The following is a 17,271-nucleotide window of genomic DNA, read 5'->3' as shown; positions in this document are numbered from 1 at the left end:
GTCTCATTCTGTAGAATAAATACTTTCGGCTCATTTTTCATATGGTAAAATTCCCACGGTGCTTAAGGGAGACCAAAGGATATATTAACTGCAGTGACCGGTCAATTTCCATTTCTTAACTTCCTGTCCAAGATGAATGACAGGGAGTGGACTTCCTTACAAACACGAAAGTAAAATAAAATGTTGACTATGTATAAAAATCTTAACACAAAAAACAAAGCTATAGTGTACTATGACAGTCAAACATGAAAATGACAGGAATGAAGAGAGAAGAGGAAGAGAATGACAAAGAAATCAGTATTCAGAAAAACCTTGTAACCAAGCTGAAATATTCAGGGGAATCAGCAATCTGAGTATGTTTTATTTAAGAAAATGCTTAGCTTAAAAACCAAAGCTGCAAAATAAATAGTACAAAAAAAGACAATAACAGCAGAACACTTCATAAGAAAGGTTTCATATGAAATAAATCCAAGCCATCTTAAAATAGCTTAATCTGAAAGAGATGTTTAACTCCTACATGAAACAGGATTATCAAAGCCTCTTCTCATGACAAAGCATGTTGCTCAGATATATTTTAAACATGCACAGTAAATTAATTTTGAGAATGAAAAACACATCAGCATTACCAAAATGCATTTATAAGTGATACAGGACAGTTTACAATCCTATGCACAGCAGTAGACAATCTTTCCTTTGATCACAGAATTATTAAAATGATTACAATTCCTATCTAGAAGGCACACTACTTTTGTGCTGCTTGCACCTTCTATAAAACCTAACCATGTTTATATATTTGAAACTGATGACAACAAATGCTGTAACCCCCTTTAGTACACATTCACAACAATGTGCCATACGTGACAAAGAGTGCTGACATCTTGACAAGTTATAAATAAACATTAGCTCAAGCACCCAATGTTATCTCAGCTATAAAAAGTACTGGATGAACCTGTGAGGTTGGCAGATCTGATCACCCTATCATGCATATTAGTAGAGAAATTAACCACTTGACTTTGCCAGCCTCCTTTAACCATGCCGTCAGTATTTTGCTTTTGCTGGTGATATACTGTTATTCTCAGACTTCCTGGTTCTAAAAAGACTTTTAAAGAAAGAAATTTGAAGGAAAGCATTTTTGCAGTTGTTATTTTAGAACACTATGTTGATCTTTATGTCAGGAGACAATCACAAAATAATACAGCAAGCAATGTACTTTGGAGAAAAAAGCAGTTACAGAAATGGCAACTTTGTTCTCTGAATACCAATGACCACTGAATGATGATAATACATTTTGAATATCTTTATTACTGTAATGAAATTTGCACAACAATATTTCAATATCCTTTTTGTTACATATGCCAACATCAATGAGTGTCTTTATGTCTGAAATGTCATTCTCTTATCCACGAAAGATCTTCAACCACTCTTTCGAAAATCAATTTAGTTGTTTTAAATTTTGACAAGTGCTGAGACATAGGAATAATGGTTCATTCCTCCTACTGATCTGCTTATTTTAAATGAAGTTACATAATGCACATGGCCTTTACAACCACCGGTACTTTAGCAAAGCAATGAGTTTACCAATTTTTTGTTAAAAGTGAACTACATACTTTGCATAACTAATTTCCAACCCTTAATGTCACTGTGGTTTTATGGGTTTAGAAGAAAGTACCTCAGCCACTAGCTAAAACAAATGAATGATGATAAACACAAAACAAAGTGTTTCTTCCGAGTCTAGCACCCGAGGCAAAACTGCATAAAAAGTATAAAGTAATTATGAATCAAGTGCAAAATGAGAAAAATTAGAATATGGGCCACAAGTGCAGTTTTCATAACATCTCAACTTGTATTGCATTTAAAGTATGCTTAATGCAGTAGTTTAAACACTTACAAAATGTTAAATTCCATTTAATTAAAAAAAATAAAGCTCCATAGTTAAAGAAAAAAATAATCCTTTAGTTTTATTGCCAACTTATAATATTGCCTGTTTCTGAATTACAATATTCTACAGTATATTCATGGTCAAGTCAAGGTTACTTGAGCTGAAACTTTGTTCTCTGGATTTCAGTTGTCAAATAGCATCTTAAGGTGACCCATCAAATCATGCACTTGTCCTCCCTGCACAGAGAGAACAACAGACTATTCCAGCAGTATGTGCAAGTTCTGGCTCTGAGGATGATGTCACCTTCCAAAATAGACAACCTCCAGTAAATGTTCTGAAAACAATGTGAGAAGGAGTCACACTCCTCCATAGTCCCTTGCCACCAAGCTATAGCTTGACAGCCTTTACATCAGGGCTGCTGCTCAAAACATTGCATGCAAATTCAGAGAGAAACATGGAATTCAATGGCAAACATTTTCCATTAAAATATTCTTAACCTCTCTGCTACATGGAGTTTTTCAGATTCTAATCTGACTAGCAATGAAGTCTGAAGTTCACCTCATTCAAACATGCCATTTCAAAGTGTTCTTTTACCCTCACATCTTTCTATTACTGTATAAAGATATCATTACTATTGTATCCACAACAAAACAGAGTTATGTTCTAAGCACTGCTGCAGGTCTGACATTTAAATGTGAAAAAAGACCAGTAACATACATGTTATTATATATTAAATACAATAGTATAAAATATTTTCTTTTACTTAAATACATTACAAGAAGTGCTTAGCATTTTTAAACAACAGAACTGAAAAGTAGCAGGTTTAATGCTCTGAAATTGTTTTCATATTTGCCTTTACAGGATTATTGTAATTATCTCTTTTTGAGATATATTTCCAAGAATGATCCAGATGGCTGTAAATCTGCAGGGTTTATACAGAAGTAAGACATGAAACATCTTACTGAAAATCACATCCATATTTCTAGGACTAGCTATTTATGATAAATTCCTGCCAACTCTAAAAATGCCAGTATTGTTTATTCCTTACCTGCATTCATTTTATAGTCTCTTTAAAATTTCTTGCAAATGTTGTACACCTGTCACTGGGCTTTTATATTCAAGCACAGCTGAATAACCGCACACAAAGTTGCAAAGGACAGAACTAAAAATAGGCAGGCTTTTCTCAGAAATATTTGATGGCTTTGTCACTCATCCTGTGTGTTCATCCGAGATTTCTCTTGAGTAAACCCTTCCTTAATCAGTCTTTGACAAGTAATGGGAATAATAGAGAGGACTACAGCACTAGAAGCCAAAAGCTCACATCCCTAAGAAAAAACTAACACAATGTGAGCTTATTCACTTAATTTCTAGATTTGATTGGAATAAAAAAAATGATTGTGAATCTTTTTAAAATGTTTTTGTAGACAACTTATTTTGCATCTGTTTTATGAAAGAAAGGTGAAAATGTATGAATAAGATTCTTTCCATTTAGAAGTACTGTCAAATGTAAATTACTTTACAAATATAGGAGAACTAAGACATTGGTTTAAAAGTCAGAAGCATATTTTGCTGAATGTCTGTACAAATGAATACATTTTTAAGTACTGGATAACAGAAAGATAACCCAAACTTACCCAAATAAACCTGTAACTAATGGTACATTATAATATCTGATTTTATCTGAAAATTGTTACACATTTTGAAGTGCATTCGTCAGCATGCATAATTAAATTGTGTGCTCAATTTAATACAAAATATTTAATTTTCTACTTTATAGAAATGTATGAATCTTCAATTCTAAAAAATACATTTTTAAAAACTTAAAGCATTAAGAAATTGCAGGCCTCTCCTCAGAAATTAAATATTTCCTTTAAAGTACAATTTTCTTTTACTGTACAATTTCTAATAAAGAAAAACACATTTTTGCAGTTATATTGCCAACTTAAACATTGAAGACAAACAGGCAAACAAGACAAAAGAAAACAAATTCAACAAAAATCTTAAGCACAGTGCAAGCACAAGACAAAACCCCATGTTAGTAGACATGTACATATAACAGTTACAATACCTGAGGTTTAGTGCATTCCTGTGAGCCAATATGAAATGAATGCCATAAAAGGAAAAGGAAAAGATGAGAATTATCACACATGCCACATTTCATTCCAAGATTATGAAAATTATGCTTGGAGCTTGATTATGTCCCTTAAAATTATGCTGTATGAGTCATGCAAGCTGAAAGAAAAAAAGCATTTTCATTCTTTATCATGCTGATGCAGGTTCGCCATGCAGTTTAAAATTAAATAAAAATACCAATAACTAATCCTCTCGAAACATGCTTCTTGCAATCCGTACAAAACCTTTGAGAACCTAGAACAATTTAATAATCAGTGCTAAAGAATTACTGAAATAATTTTTCTCTGGGAGCCAGCTTCTTTCCTATGATTAACATCAATCCTTGTGTAAATGATGTTCACAAAACCATAACAATTAAGGAATGGCTGCACTGGGACAGCAAAGTCCCTTATTGACACGAATAGCTAGATTTATCTAGTAATAAAAATGATATATCTATTTTATTTTTAGAGAACACCAAACGGTATGTACTTCAAGAGCAAAAACCCATCATGATTTAGACTCCTGACATCTTGGTATGTGCAGTATTTTCTGAACTTGCAGTCAGGTGTATTATATATTCATCATTTAGTCATTAATTATGCTGTACACAGACTAAGCAAATCATAAGATGGAACATCTGGACAGGCTACAGTTTAATTTGGGCACAAGTCTAAAAAGTGGTGTTTCATTTTAAGCCTCCATATTCAATGCTTTAACAATTCCATTTAAATCAAAACAGTAGGGTGGGATTTCATTTTGTATTCTGCTTTGTACCTGAGAAGCCTAAAAGAAATGTATTAAACTATGCATTTGAACTGTTCCAGTATTTGAATCAGATATTAAACTCATCTCTATACTTTTGTTTGAAATAACTAGGTTATTAGTGTAGACATATGGTAGGCATATAAATAGCAGCGTGTGTGGGTGGCCTGTCACAAAAAATGCCACAGCACAATTTAAAGTCTCAATTTGTATTAGAAACAAAGGGACTGTCTGCAGCTTTGAAGCAGACCGTTTATATGCATAAAGTACACAAGTATCGATCATTTTAAAGAATGAATATTTCCCTGATCACTTGAGAGGTCTGTTCAATTTGGCTTCTGTAACTGTAAGTCTGACAATTTTCCCACAGCAAACACTGCCTCAAAGTTTAAAGCCACAATGCGAAAGGAAATCTTGAAAGAAAACTGAATTAATTCACACCTTGATTTGACTTGTTCAGTTTCTGATTTTGTCTGCAAAATACAGTGGGGTTGTCCCTTGAATTTTCCAAAATCTTTTAATTTACTTGAAATGTATGTAGAAGTTTAAGTTTTCATCTGAAAATCTGGAAGAGGGCCTATGACATTTTTTTTCCTAGAGAAAGTGTAATAATAGTTTTGACTGTACACTGTGTAATGTGCTAATGACTGGTTCTGTGTGTTCTGAGAAATCATAAGTAGAAATTAAGTGTATAGATTTACAGATTAAGCAACTTCAAAACTGCATACAGTGCATCTTCCATAACACCTTAGCTTTATGCACCATTCAAAATATTTTCTCACAAATTTCATGTTTCAAAATAAGAAACATTTGTAATGTAATGCTGTTCAGCATTTGTGTAAAAAATAAGCTTTTATCAGAACTTTGCAATGTGTCTATAAATGTGCACATTTCTTTGAGTTGATGTATAGATGTATAATGTTCTGGGGATTTCTAAACTATCAGCTGAGAATGTAAAAAAAACCAGCAGTGATTACCACCCTAAAATTGAAGGGAAGGGATGAAAGGACTTTGATGATATATGATTATATGGTATAGTACAGCAAAGCAGCCAATTCACAGATTTTCCATAATTTCTTAAATGAGAGTTTTAAATTTTTTTTAAAGAAAAACTGGCCAAGCAATTTATAAAATGACCAGGCTATAATTTAGTATTCAAATCTGCATAACATTTTTTGAATGTAATCTTTGCAAAATATTTGACACTACTTTCCTGAACAATGTTTTTTGACACTAACTTTAAAAAAAAATTCTGCAAGACTAATTCTTTCAGAATCTTGTGCGAATGATGATGGTGCTTTATAGCCTACATCCCAGCTACTAGGTGTCACATGCAGTACAGATTTCTGAAGGCTATCACCGAAGGTTTGTGACTATCCATCGTCCAAACGAGTTAATGCAGACAAAAATCTGATGTCATTGCTGAACCAAATATGCTTGGTTTTAACAAACTGAGGATATCATACATTTGAGGATATAACTTCTCAAAGTTGTAACAGCTGGTGTGGTTACAAGTACATAAACCTAACCCAAAAATGTAGTCAATTTCAACCTGAAGTGAATTAGTTTTATATATGCATTTGCTTTTTTGTTGTTAAATGCTTAACACCGAACACTATTATCACAGCCTTTAAAACACAACTTAGGCCTACATCAAACAATCCGCAAAATATATCAATAGGATATATTAGCAAAGAAAACTCTGGAATGCAATTCGCCATTTAAAAAAGTGCTACGAAATCAGTAACAGCATGGGTGCTGAACAAAAAATATTAAGTCCTGGACTTCTTTCGTTTTCCTCTTTTTGTCATGACGAGGCATATTTGCATAGTGTTTTGTTCTTTTATTACATCTACTGATAGTGGGCTGCATTCCATTATGCAAAACGTTAACATTTCCTGTAGTTCCTCTGTATTGTAGAACACCCTTCCTTGTTAAACGTCATCACAGATATATTATCATAAGATTATGATAATCACCACATTTTCTCTTGCCTTTGAGCTATTGCAACTCACATTATTGAACATTATGCAGCATGGAGGTATTAACATTAAGGATTGTTTTTCCAATGTACATAGAGTAGGCACATTGGCATATAAAGGTCACTGAGAAGATTTTCTTTTAACATTTTAATGACAAAAACAAAAAGTCCAACTAAACTTAACTTTAATTCTTATGAAAATTACACAATTTGCGCAGGTTTCATCAGGCATGTGACCTCAACTCCGCTGCGATCCAATGGAGTGGACTTCACAAAATGAAGAGCATGAGTACAACTGGTATAAATTTCCTCTGCAAAACCAGCAATACTATGTGGCCAGCTGTAAGGGGGGATATTTAGTTAATGTTTGTAATAAGATGACAGCATCTCATTAGATTTTCTGCATCTTCTGAAACATTTTTGAGATTAACATACATTAAAGTCAAAAACTTTGTTAATAGTTAATGATCCTTCTAAGTTGCACTTCAGTAACACTAACCTATAACTACCCACTTTCAATCATCACTACATAGTATTTTTTAAGTATGGCCAGTACATATACACAAGTATGATTGGCATACATAACATGTAAATACATGAATCTCATCATTAACAGCAATTATCAATCCACAATTGAACCTTCCCAAAATTCTACCATGATCATCTCTCATCCAGTTTTGTAATTTATCAGTAAGGACACAAATAAGAGGAAGCAATTTTGCTCATTAAACTTATGTGGTTCAGTTTTTCAACAGGTCCACAGACAGTATTGGTTGTACTGGTAAATCCAGCCAACTACAAAATCAGTTTAGTATTTTCTTCAGCCATGATCCATTAGCTTGTGTCTGTTACATGTATGGAAAACTGCCATATTTGTCTCTTATGACACATTAGATCACAAACAACTATAATATATAACTATAACTATTGAGGGGTGGTGCGGTGACTCTGTGGCTAAGGATCTGCGCCTGTGGCTGGAAGGTTGCCGGTTTGTATCCCGTGGCCGGCAGAGGAATCCTACTCCGTTGGGCCCCTGAGCAAGGCCCTTAACCCCAGCTGCTCCAGGGGCGCCATATAAAAGGCTGACCCTGCGCTCTGACTCCAAGCTTCTCTCCCTGTCTGTGTGCCTCATGGAGAGCAAGTTGGGGTATGCGAAAAGACACATTCCTAATACAAGAAATTGTATATGGTCAATAAAGTGATCTTTATAAGTTATAACTTCTTTTCATATTCTGGGTCTTCTTGTTAATCCATATCTTTCAGGACAATTTCTCTACCATTTTTGCATTCAGGGTTGTTCCACATCTAGTACTTTTAAGACACAACCAGCCTTTTCCCATTTGTCGAAAAGTTTAAAAATTTAAGTTTAGAACTAAAGACTAGGTTAGTAAGCAATACAACACTCAATTTAGCTTTTCTACTGTCAGCTGAGGTAAAAGATCTGCAGTGCATTTGCTCAGCTCTTTCAAGTATACAACAATATAGTACTATATGTATAAAACAATACATAGTATTGTATACATAGTATTGTACATTCTAAATGTGGTTTAAGTAGTGTTATGCATTTTCATTATTTTCTACCTGTATACCTCCCTTTAATAGGCAATTATCAGTCAATAAGTTTTCATTAAATTCCAGTGCAGCTGACTGTCCCGATTGCCCACTAAGTTTAGGATGTTTTTTAATAAAAAATATAAACACCGTCCTTGTGATTACTGCACATTTCATTAACCTTAAATCCAATGAAAGGAATATTAAACTACTGGTTAAAATAAACGCTGTAACCATAAATTTGGTTAATATTGGCTAAAATGCAAGTCAAGCAGGCTCTGTGTTAAGTGCACAGCTTCATATACAAATTGTCGAGGAAGACGTGGAAGACTAGGAGTTGTTAAGAATAGCTTTTGTTTAGACTCGTGTTAAGCAAGTAACTTCCAGTACACTTAAGGTTATGTATTAAAATGTTGGAATAGCCTGCTTTGCCTATAATTATAGCTAGGATTGCTGCAAGAAGAAGTCTCAGTGATTCTGTAAACAAAGAAGGGGTGATTGTTCAGAGATATTTGGCAGGAGCTTGAGTTACCAAGACAGGTATCTAAGATGATATCAGCACAAAAATCCAAGGAAAATACATCACTAGCAAAGGACAACAGTGAGCAGAAGTACATACTCCAGGATTGTGATATCTGTGCCTTAATTCAAAGCATAACAGTTGAGCAACTGCAGATTGACTGTAAATTTCAACCTGAGGCACAAGTAGCTAGTCATGAGCAGCCAGCTTCATTAAAAACTACCCACCAAGAACTCCACAGAGTGGAAAACCACAGTCAATTTATAGTGCACAAACTGCTCATCACACCTAGCATTCACATTTGCAAGTCCACTGGTGCAATGAGTACAGGCAGTGGACTACCAAGCAGTTGAGTAATGTCATGTGATTAGATGAGTCACCCTTCACAAAGTTCTAGACAAATGGATGAGAGGGTATGTGGAGTCAGCCCTATGTACTTGGTTTCAACAGGTTTCTGTTGGTTGCATAATGTCCCGATTTCCATTTTCCTGGCATTGCTTGTGTGCACTCATTCCCTTGGAAGGCAAAGTCAATGTTAATCATTACTTAGTGCCTCTGTGTGATCTTCACTCCATGTTGCACTGTTTTCCTGCTGAAAACAGTGTCTTCTAGGATGACAATTCCCCCATTCATAGATCATAGGCATGACACTGTAATTATGCATGTCTTGGCATTCTTGGTCACCAGATCTGAACCCAATTGAGCATTTATAAGATATTCTGGAACTTTGCATGAGAGAGTGGTTTCCAACTCCATCAACCAGGATTGAGGAAAAACTGACTTTCTGGTGGTGAAATGGTGCTCAATTCCTGAAGAATTCCAGGTAGACTAGTACACTTGATGGCATGACAATTCATTTTTTGACCACTATCTGTACATGTTCTTGTTCTCCTGTTACACTGTTCAGTGTTTACACTGGTGTTAACAAATCTCAAAAAGCTGGTGTCATGGTATATTTGATTAGGCAAGTAAAACTTTGAATTTTTGTGAAAAGAAATGCATAGGATGGCGACAAATACATTTAAAGGAATAAGAATAGAACAGCAATTAAATGTGTAGGACAGCATTAAGTTTAGTACAGATGTTCATTATGTTCTCACAGGCATTCTTGATTTTGAACTTAGAATGGTATATAATCAACATTTTTAGATCATGAGAAAGTTCACTGTTCTATTTTAAAGCAAGAAATTAGGATTTATGATGTTTCTTCTAATAAAGTAAACAAGTAAATGACATCCAGATTTGATTCTGATCTCCTGGGATTAAATAGCCCCAGCGACTGCAGTTGCAAACATAACACATGTACTTTTATATTGGCATATATAAAATTGAAATGTATTAAAATATATTAAGAACTAATCACACCAATTTCACCTCCAAGCTGTGCACATCTCAAATGAATGTACCTATAGAACAAGCTCATATGACCCCCTTAATTTCATTTATTCTACAAAGTTACCGACAAATGTTCCATAATAAAAACACTAGAAAGCAAATGGGCTAACACCTTCAGCCTTGAAGAAGTCTGGCAATTTTTTTGTTAACTTGCTAGCTTTGTGAATTTTCATCACATTTGTTCTAACATGATAAAATTTATCTGAACATATTGATGCAGATTTGCTGCTTTATCTGAAGTCATACTTTACAGTCCACCCACCATCAAACTGGAAATATTTAAGCAAAAAACTGAGAATTTAAGATGACATGCGTTAAATGATAGTCACTTGTATAGAAGCCGTTCAAAAATGAAAAGGCCCATGTTCAACCTCCTCTCCTATTTTAAGCCTCAGCAAACAAAAAAAACACATCCACCATACTCAGCAGCATCACGTAGATTTTCTGCAGCTTTCTGATTAAATACCTTTTCTTATTAACTTACTGGGTAAAGCAAAAAGATACCATTTGCTACAAGCACAACATACAGTATAGCTCACAGATGATAAGGCCTACTGACTCACCGTGTGGTATCCTCTGGGTAAAGGCGGCTTCCCAACAGGGTATGGATCCACTGTATCGATAATTGTTTGTCTCTCTCCTTTTTGGTTAATTTTACGAAATCTCCTGCGAGACTGTCGGTGAGAAGCTTGCCGTTGAAAGTATTCCTCATTTTCATCCATATAGTCCACCTAACAGTACAGAGATAAAAAGAGCAAGATATGAAGGGTTTTATCTGCAGCAACTGCATACTGTGCAGCTCTAAGCTCAGACACATATGTTACCCGAACGCGCCGATCAATACAATTTAACACCAAAAAGGAAGCATTAAATGCAATTAAAGATTGATTTTCCCCTGACAAGCTAACAGTTTACCTATTTTACTGGTTGGCAGGCAGCTTTTCATCAATGTTTTTGAAAAGCACACTTAAATTGCAGAGACCCACAGAAAGATAAACATTTTTTAAAAGCAACTGAAGGACAGACAATGTTAGGCGTGTATAAAGCTCACAAAATTAACAAGCAATTCAGCAATTTTTTATCTGCTTCTGATGTAGCTGAGGCAAATTTACCACTCAGCAGGAACACAAGGAGACACCAATAACAAATAAACTGAAGTCGTGTAATATTTGTCCCTTCATAGACATCCATCAGTAGATTAGAAAAATCAAGGAAAGAAAATAAGCATTTCATAAAGCAGTCTCAATAAACAAAAAGATTGCATAAGCAAAAACCTTAGTGTCCTAAGTTACCAATCAAAAAATATGACAGCCAACAAATTATTCCCTTATAAAAGAAAGATGAATTAGAATTTAAAAAGACAGTTATAGCTTACACATTCCTTTCTTGTCTCGTTCACTGCAGTCTCGTATTTTACAACAGCATACTGGCTTCTGCATTATACATCTCTGTACCGTACTATCTGCTGCTATGGCAACTGCAAGGGAGCAGTGTAAATTGTTTGGAGTATAACCAGAATGGAAATCATGTCTGTATCGGTGTCACAGGAACCTAGGCTGTTGTGTAATAATTACAGGCGGGAGGCACCAAACATTTTACAAAGAAAAGCAAAAACTAATCATTCTGCACTAATTTGCAGACGTGTGGTCTGGTTATTCAGTACAGACTGTTAAATTATTCCACAGATTACTGCAGATTATGGCACAAGATTATTCTTTAATAGCAACTGCATCTTCCTCAGACTACATACTGCAACAGTCTGTCTTGGTAAAATTCCACATATGTCTAATGATTAAAAACAGGGAAAAAAGACACTATTGCCATCAACTAACCTTCTATTAACAGTCTTTATTAAAAAAAACAGCACCCACACGCAAAACAGATGTGCTTGGTGACACTACTCTATGGCACCTAAATGCCAAGTAATAGCTGCTAAGTATAATGAACCAGTCTATCTCACCACTCTGTTGTCACCACCACAATGCACACAAATAACCTTTAAAGAAACATACAAGCAACAATTAAAAAAAAACAAAAATGTAAAATATGTAACAAATTTTACTAAATGTAACTAGGAAAAGGAAAATCAGACCCCAGTGAGTAATCAGTTTGATGGTGAAAATCAGTGACCCTTTCAGAGCTTCAACCACATCATTTTGACAAGCATTCAGAGTATTCTTGGGTTTGGAAAGCCCTATATAAATACATGATCAAGATCATCACCACCATCATCATCATCATCACTGGCCAGAAATCTGTACAACACACAGAAAAACTAACGACAAAGATTTTGCAACATAAAAGTAAAAAAAGGCCAGATAAAAATAAAGTTAAAGGTAAATACATAACCCTGATCTTATACAAACCTCCAACTAAGTCACACACATTTGTATTACATAAACATCATTAATACCCCTAGTACTACAGCACAGTTGAACAATTAAAACTACAGTCTCACAGTCCTGGGTTCAGTTCTGGCTTGGGGAATCTGTCTCTATGGAGTTGTTTTTTTTTCCTACTCTGGCATGTGCTTTTACAAGGTGCTCTGGTTTCCTTGCACCTCTTAAAGATATACAAGTCAGGCTTGGTTGACTAATCTTTACTGTTACTTCGAGTAAAAATTTTCAAGGGCAATTTCAATTTTAATCATGTGACATTCCTTTTAATATTACCATAAGAAAATTTTATTTGTGAGTTTAAAACACTAAAACTAATGTAGTTTTTCCAATGAAACAATAAGGCATGCTACTTTAACAGCTGCTGAAGATTTTGCCTGATTAATTGCTCAATTAGAGTTTTCAGTGACAGAGCTCATTTAACTTATATTTGAGTCCCACAGCTTCACAATTTAGTCTATGGTAGATTTTTGATGGATTGTGAGTTATTTTTGCTAGCAGTAATATGACATACAAATATTTTCAACAGGAGATGTACTACATAATAATCACAAAACTAAAATATTTAACCACTGTAGAATCATCCTGAACTCGGTAGGCAACAAATACTTTTCACTAAAATGGGATCTAGTGGAGACTCAATGACTGGAAATTACAGATTAAAGAGATGTTGGCAGTTCAAAAATAAACACTGAAATTCAAGAGCCCTAAATATCAAGAACAAACATCTAAAGAAAAAAAAAGAACTTACTTTTCTTGAACTCTGGGAGCCTGGTTGGAGTTACTCTACAAGCAAATCTTTGTTCACACATTGGCTAAACTAGGTCAATGATTAAGTAGTTAAGTTTAACCATTCATGGGGAATGAAAGAACAGTAGCTAATTACGTAATGCAACCATTTTTCAGTGTAGTCTCACTGGTTTTGAAAATAATTTAGTTTTGCTCTTCCCCCTAAATGCAATCACAGAGTTCGGCTTTAAAAAATGTGTTGCTTATTTCCTTTCAGCATTAACACATACAGTACTCCAATAGGGTTTATAATTGAGGAAAAAATAGTAAAATTATTTAAAAAAAATTTTGGTTAAACTCAATGACAACTCAGCTTCAAGATACTGAAACAAGCTCAGCCATAATAATGTCTTTGTTTAGTCCTGTTTTACGACACGTCTAACCTTCAGGTTTTAAACACAGTGGCATTTTTCAGTTTTTGTAATCCAAGCAATTACATTTTAAGTAATTATCTCATAAACAACCATTTACCAGAGCAGAATACAAAAAAATCATATCTATCATTTTCAGGCCAGACTGTTATCATGGCACTTTTAACAAAAGCACAAAAACTTAAGTTTCCATAATGTATTAAGCTATGAATTTTTACTTAACTGAAAGTGGGTGTTCTAATTTTTTTAAGACAATATTACAGTTTGTCGCATAGGAAAAAAAAAACTTCTTGCCACTTTCATATATTTGACCTATTTTATAAATAGGTATGTTTCAGAATTACTGTGCCTGTCCAATTAAGCTTTTGTTGAAGATGTTCAAGCATGTAGCTGCGTCAGCATGCGTAGGCTGCAAAGGAACAAGTAAAGATTTATTCCATGCTGAAAAGAGAAGAAAAGAAACAACATTTCGGCTGTGGAGCCTTCTTCAGGTGACACCAATGTTTCAGCTGTGGAACCGCCTTTGGGTGACGCCTTTGGTATTTCAGCATGAAATAAACCTTTACTTGTTCCTTTTGTTGAAGATGACAGCTGCCTAAAGGGTACTGGTTAAACAATATATTGAGGAATGGTTCTTTCTAGACTTCTCTTTGTTCAATGAATCTTAAATATAAACCAGCTTTCTCTGTAGTTTTCTACGCCCTAATAGTGAGAAAAAAGAAAAGAAAAAAACAACCCTAAATTAATAAGCTTTTTTAATGTTAGTGTTATTATGTTATAATGCTTTTGTTAACAAAATAAGGGTTTCCTGGTCAAATAGCTGATTTATTTTAATAAATACTCAAACTATCCATCTTTCAAACAAAAAAAACACCTTTCACTTTATACAAAGAGATCATTTATATTGCACAGCTTGGGTCATGTTCATTTTATACATTTGGGGGAACACATCTTGTCATTTTTAATCAATCTCATTTTCTTCCTCTTTTCATGATCGTTTGTCTTTTGTATGACTATGAACATTTTGTTTACAATTGTTGAAGTACCATATCTGTTCACTTAGTAATGCTGATAACTAGAATAAAGATTTCTGGTCAACGGCAGTTGCATTTTAAAGCACCATAGAGCAAAGAAAAATGTGGTTTAGTGTTTAGTATACCTTTCAATTGCAATTTCAATTGCTACGTCAGTGAATCCCAATGGCAATCATAAAGGATTGCATAATGTAGTACTTTGCATAGGATGACATTCCAACTGAACAGATAAATCATGTATTGAAGACTACTTAGACTAATATAAGAGAATTTTGTCTGCAAAAATTGCAAAAACCATTTGAAGTATAAAGAAAGACGTCTGTATATGCATTAACAAACAGACTCAAGAGGAGTCCTGCATCAGAGTACAAACTGCACAAGAATAGGTAAATACTAATGCAATACAGAAAAGCAGGAAAAAGAAAAATGATGGTCATTAAGTGAAGAATACTCAAGAAGGGCTTTGCAGTGAAACACTGTTTATTCTTTCTACTTTTCAGCATGAAATTAACCTTGATTTGTTCCATTACAAAAAGACTGCAATATCTGCAATTAACTAAATATTGCAGATTGCATCTTCTAGCCTTTCGCAAGTTGAAACTATCCATCGTATCAAGATATTTAGCACATTTTGTAACAATGACGCAGACTGAAGATTTATCTTCACATGCACATCTTCTTCAAGCTACAGTTTACCATAAATTACCCAGATTACACTACTCCCTCTTGAAAGCAAGCAATATGTAAACATTTTCACACTCCTGAATTGGTGCTATGTATAAGTGCAATTTAAACATTTTGTTAATAAATATTTATAGGTCAATGATTTATTGAAGATTTTGTATTTAATGGCATTGCACCATATTTGGTCTTAATAGCTGACTCAAAGGTCATTTAACTGCAAAAACATCTTGGTTAGAGGTTTTGCTGTGTGAGTTATACACCCTTTCAAAGTAACTCTGACACTAGTAATAAGACTAAAAGCAAACATGGAATATTGTATTTTCCAGCTAATTAAACTGCAAAAAACATTAAATATAACTTAGTACAACAGCATGGTTTTGCAAACAGGCAAGTATTTTCACATTAGGTAGCCTCACAAAATACAAAAAAATGCTAAAAAGAATGAGATATGAATAGTATGAACTTAGCACTTGCAAAGATGTAGCATTCAGTCCTGACAGTAGTTCAGAAGGTCTGAAACCTCAGTAGCTCAGAGGCCTAACTCCCACCCACTTCCTTCAACTACTTTTCCAAGATCCACAAGTGCTTGTCATGTAACACATATTGTACTGTACTGTCTTCAAAATGTCACAGTCAAGGTTTACAAAAGTAAATGATGGCTGAGAGGTTTAACTAAATATTTATAAGACAGTTATAACAGTATGCACAATACGTGCAGTATCGCCCAGCATTTCACAAATAAGACTTCGAGATTTACATATTAGAAAGAAAAATACACGTTTTATCAAATATGAAAGCACTGGGGTGAAAGCAAAAGCAAATCATTTAGTATTTTGCACACTGATTAGCTTTACAATTACAGTCACATACAGTACATAGCACAAACACAAAAATACCTTCAGTATATAGAAATGCAATAATCTATTTGCCCTTTATTTATATTTACTTTTTTCATTAAGTTACCTAAGCAAATTAGGAACAATCAGCAATGCAGAGACCAGCAAGACCTCCCCAAAAAATAATCTGAGAACCTCTACTCTGGGCATTGGTTTCCTGATTTCTTCATCTGAACACGAATTGGTATATTATCCTATATGTGAATACTGGTTAATCTTGAAAATCCCTGACTGCATAGTCTTCTTTTAAAGCACAATTAGGATTGAGTGATTACATACCTCTATTCATGAGGCCATGCAAACTCACATACCATAGATTTTTTTTTAGCAGATGCCTAACTACTAGTAGTTAAATGTAAACTAGTAGTAAAATGTCATAAAATGGACAGACAACTTGATTTCCCTAAGCATTTTTTCAGAGGTCCAGTAAACACAATAATCTGTATATTTTGGTAACAGTTAAAAACATCAGATATCAATTAAAATGGGAACAAACCTGCTAAACATGTACCGACTGTAAAATGAAAGACTGAAGATGATAATGGTATTTTTTATGCATTCTTTTCACTACTACTCATTGACAATGAGAAGAATCTCTTTTAACAAGCTGATATGCATAGAAGATATGGGAAATGTATATCCTAACCATTTGTAAGCACATAACGGATTAATGATCAATTTTTATTATATATTGTTTCCAATACAGAAAACACTATATTTCCTACGATGAACAAGAGTTTTACAGATACAATTCTACAGATATAAACAGGTTCTAACAAACCACTCTTTAGTTTTTATTTTTTTGTTTTCAATACACTAGACACCATGTACTAGTAAGGATGTACTCTGATGTTCTTGAACATTTTCCTGCTTAAATTACTATTTTTGGGGTGGCTCT

General features: G+C 34.1%; 1 protein-coding gene across 8 annotated transcripts in view; it reads right to left on the bottom strand.

Annotated features, from left to right (window-relative positions):
* rapgef2b (Rap guanine nucleotide exchange factor 2b) overlaps positions 1-17,271 on the bottom strand; it is a 153,500-nt gene that overhangs the window by 59,090 nt on the left and 77,139 nt on the right. For 6 of the 8 annotated variants that reach the window (XM_088911657.1, XM_088911694.1, XM_088911675.1 and 3 more), the window contains 2 exons: positions 10,767-10,934; positions 3,948-3,965 (listed from right to left, as the gene is read on the bottom strand). In XM_088911657.1, the coding sequence (XP_088767783.1) occupies positions 3,948-3,965; positions 10,767-10,934 (186 nt within the window). The remainder of the gene's footprint in view (positions 1-3,947; positions 3,966-10,766; positions 10,935-17,271) is intronic. The other 2 variants (XM_088911666.1, XM_088911704.1) reach the window with 1 other exon arrangement.

Source organism: Atractosteus spatula, chromosome 1 (assembly GCF_055471065.1).
Source record: "Atractosteus spatula isolate fAtrSpa1 chromosome 1, fAtrSpa1.hap1, whole genome shotgun sequence".
Lineage (NCBI taxonomy): Eukaryota > Metazoa > Chordata > Actinopteri > Semionotiformes > Lepisosteidae > Atractosteus > Atractosteus spatula.
Note: the sequence above shows the minus strand (reverse complement) of the source record. Positions and strands in the feature narration are given on the sequence as shown.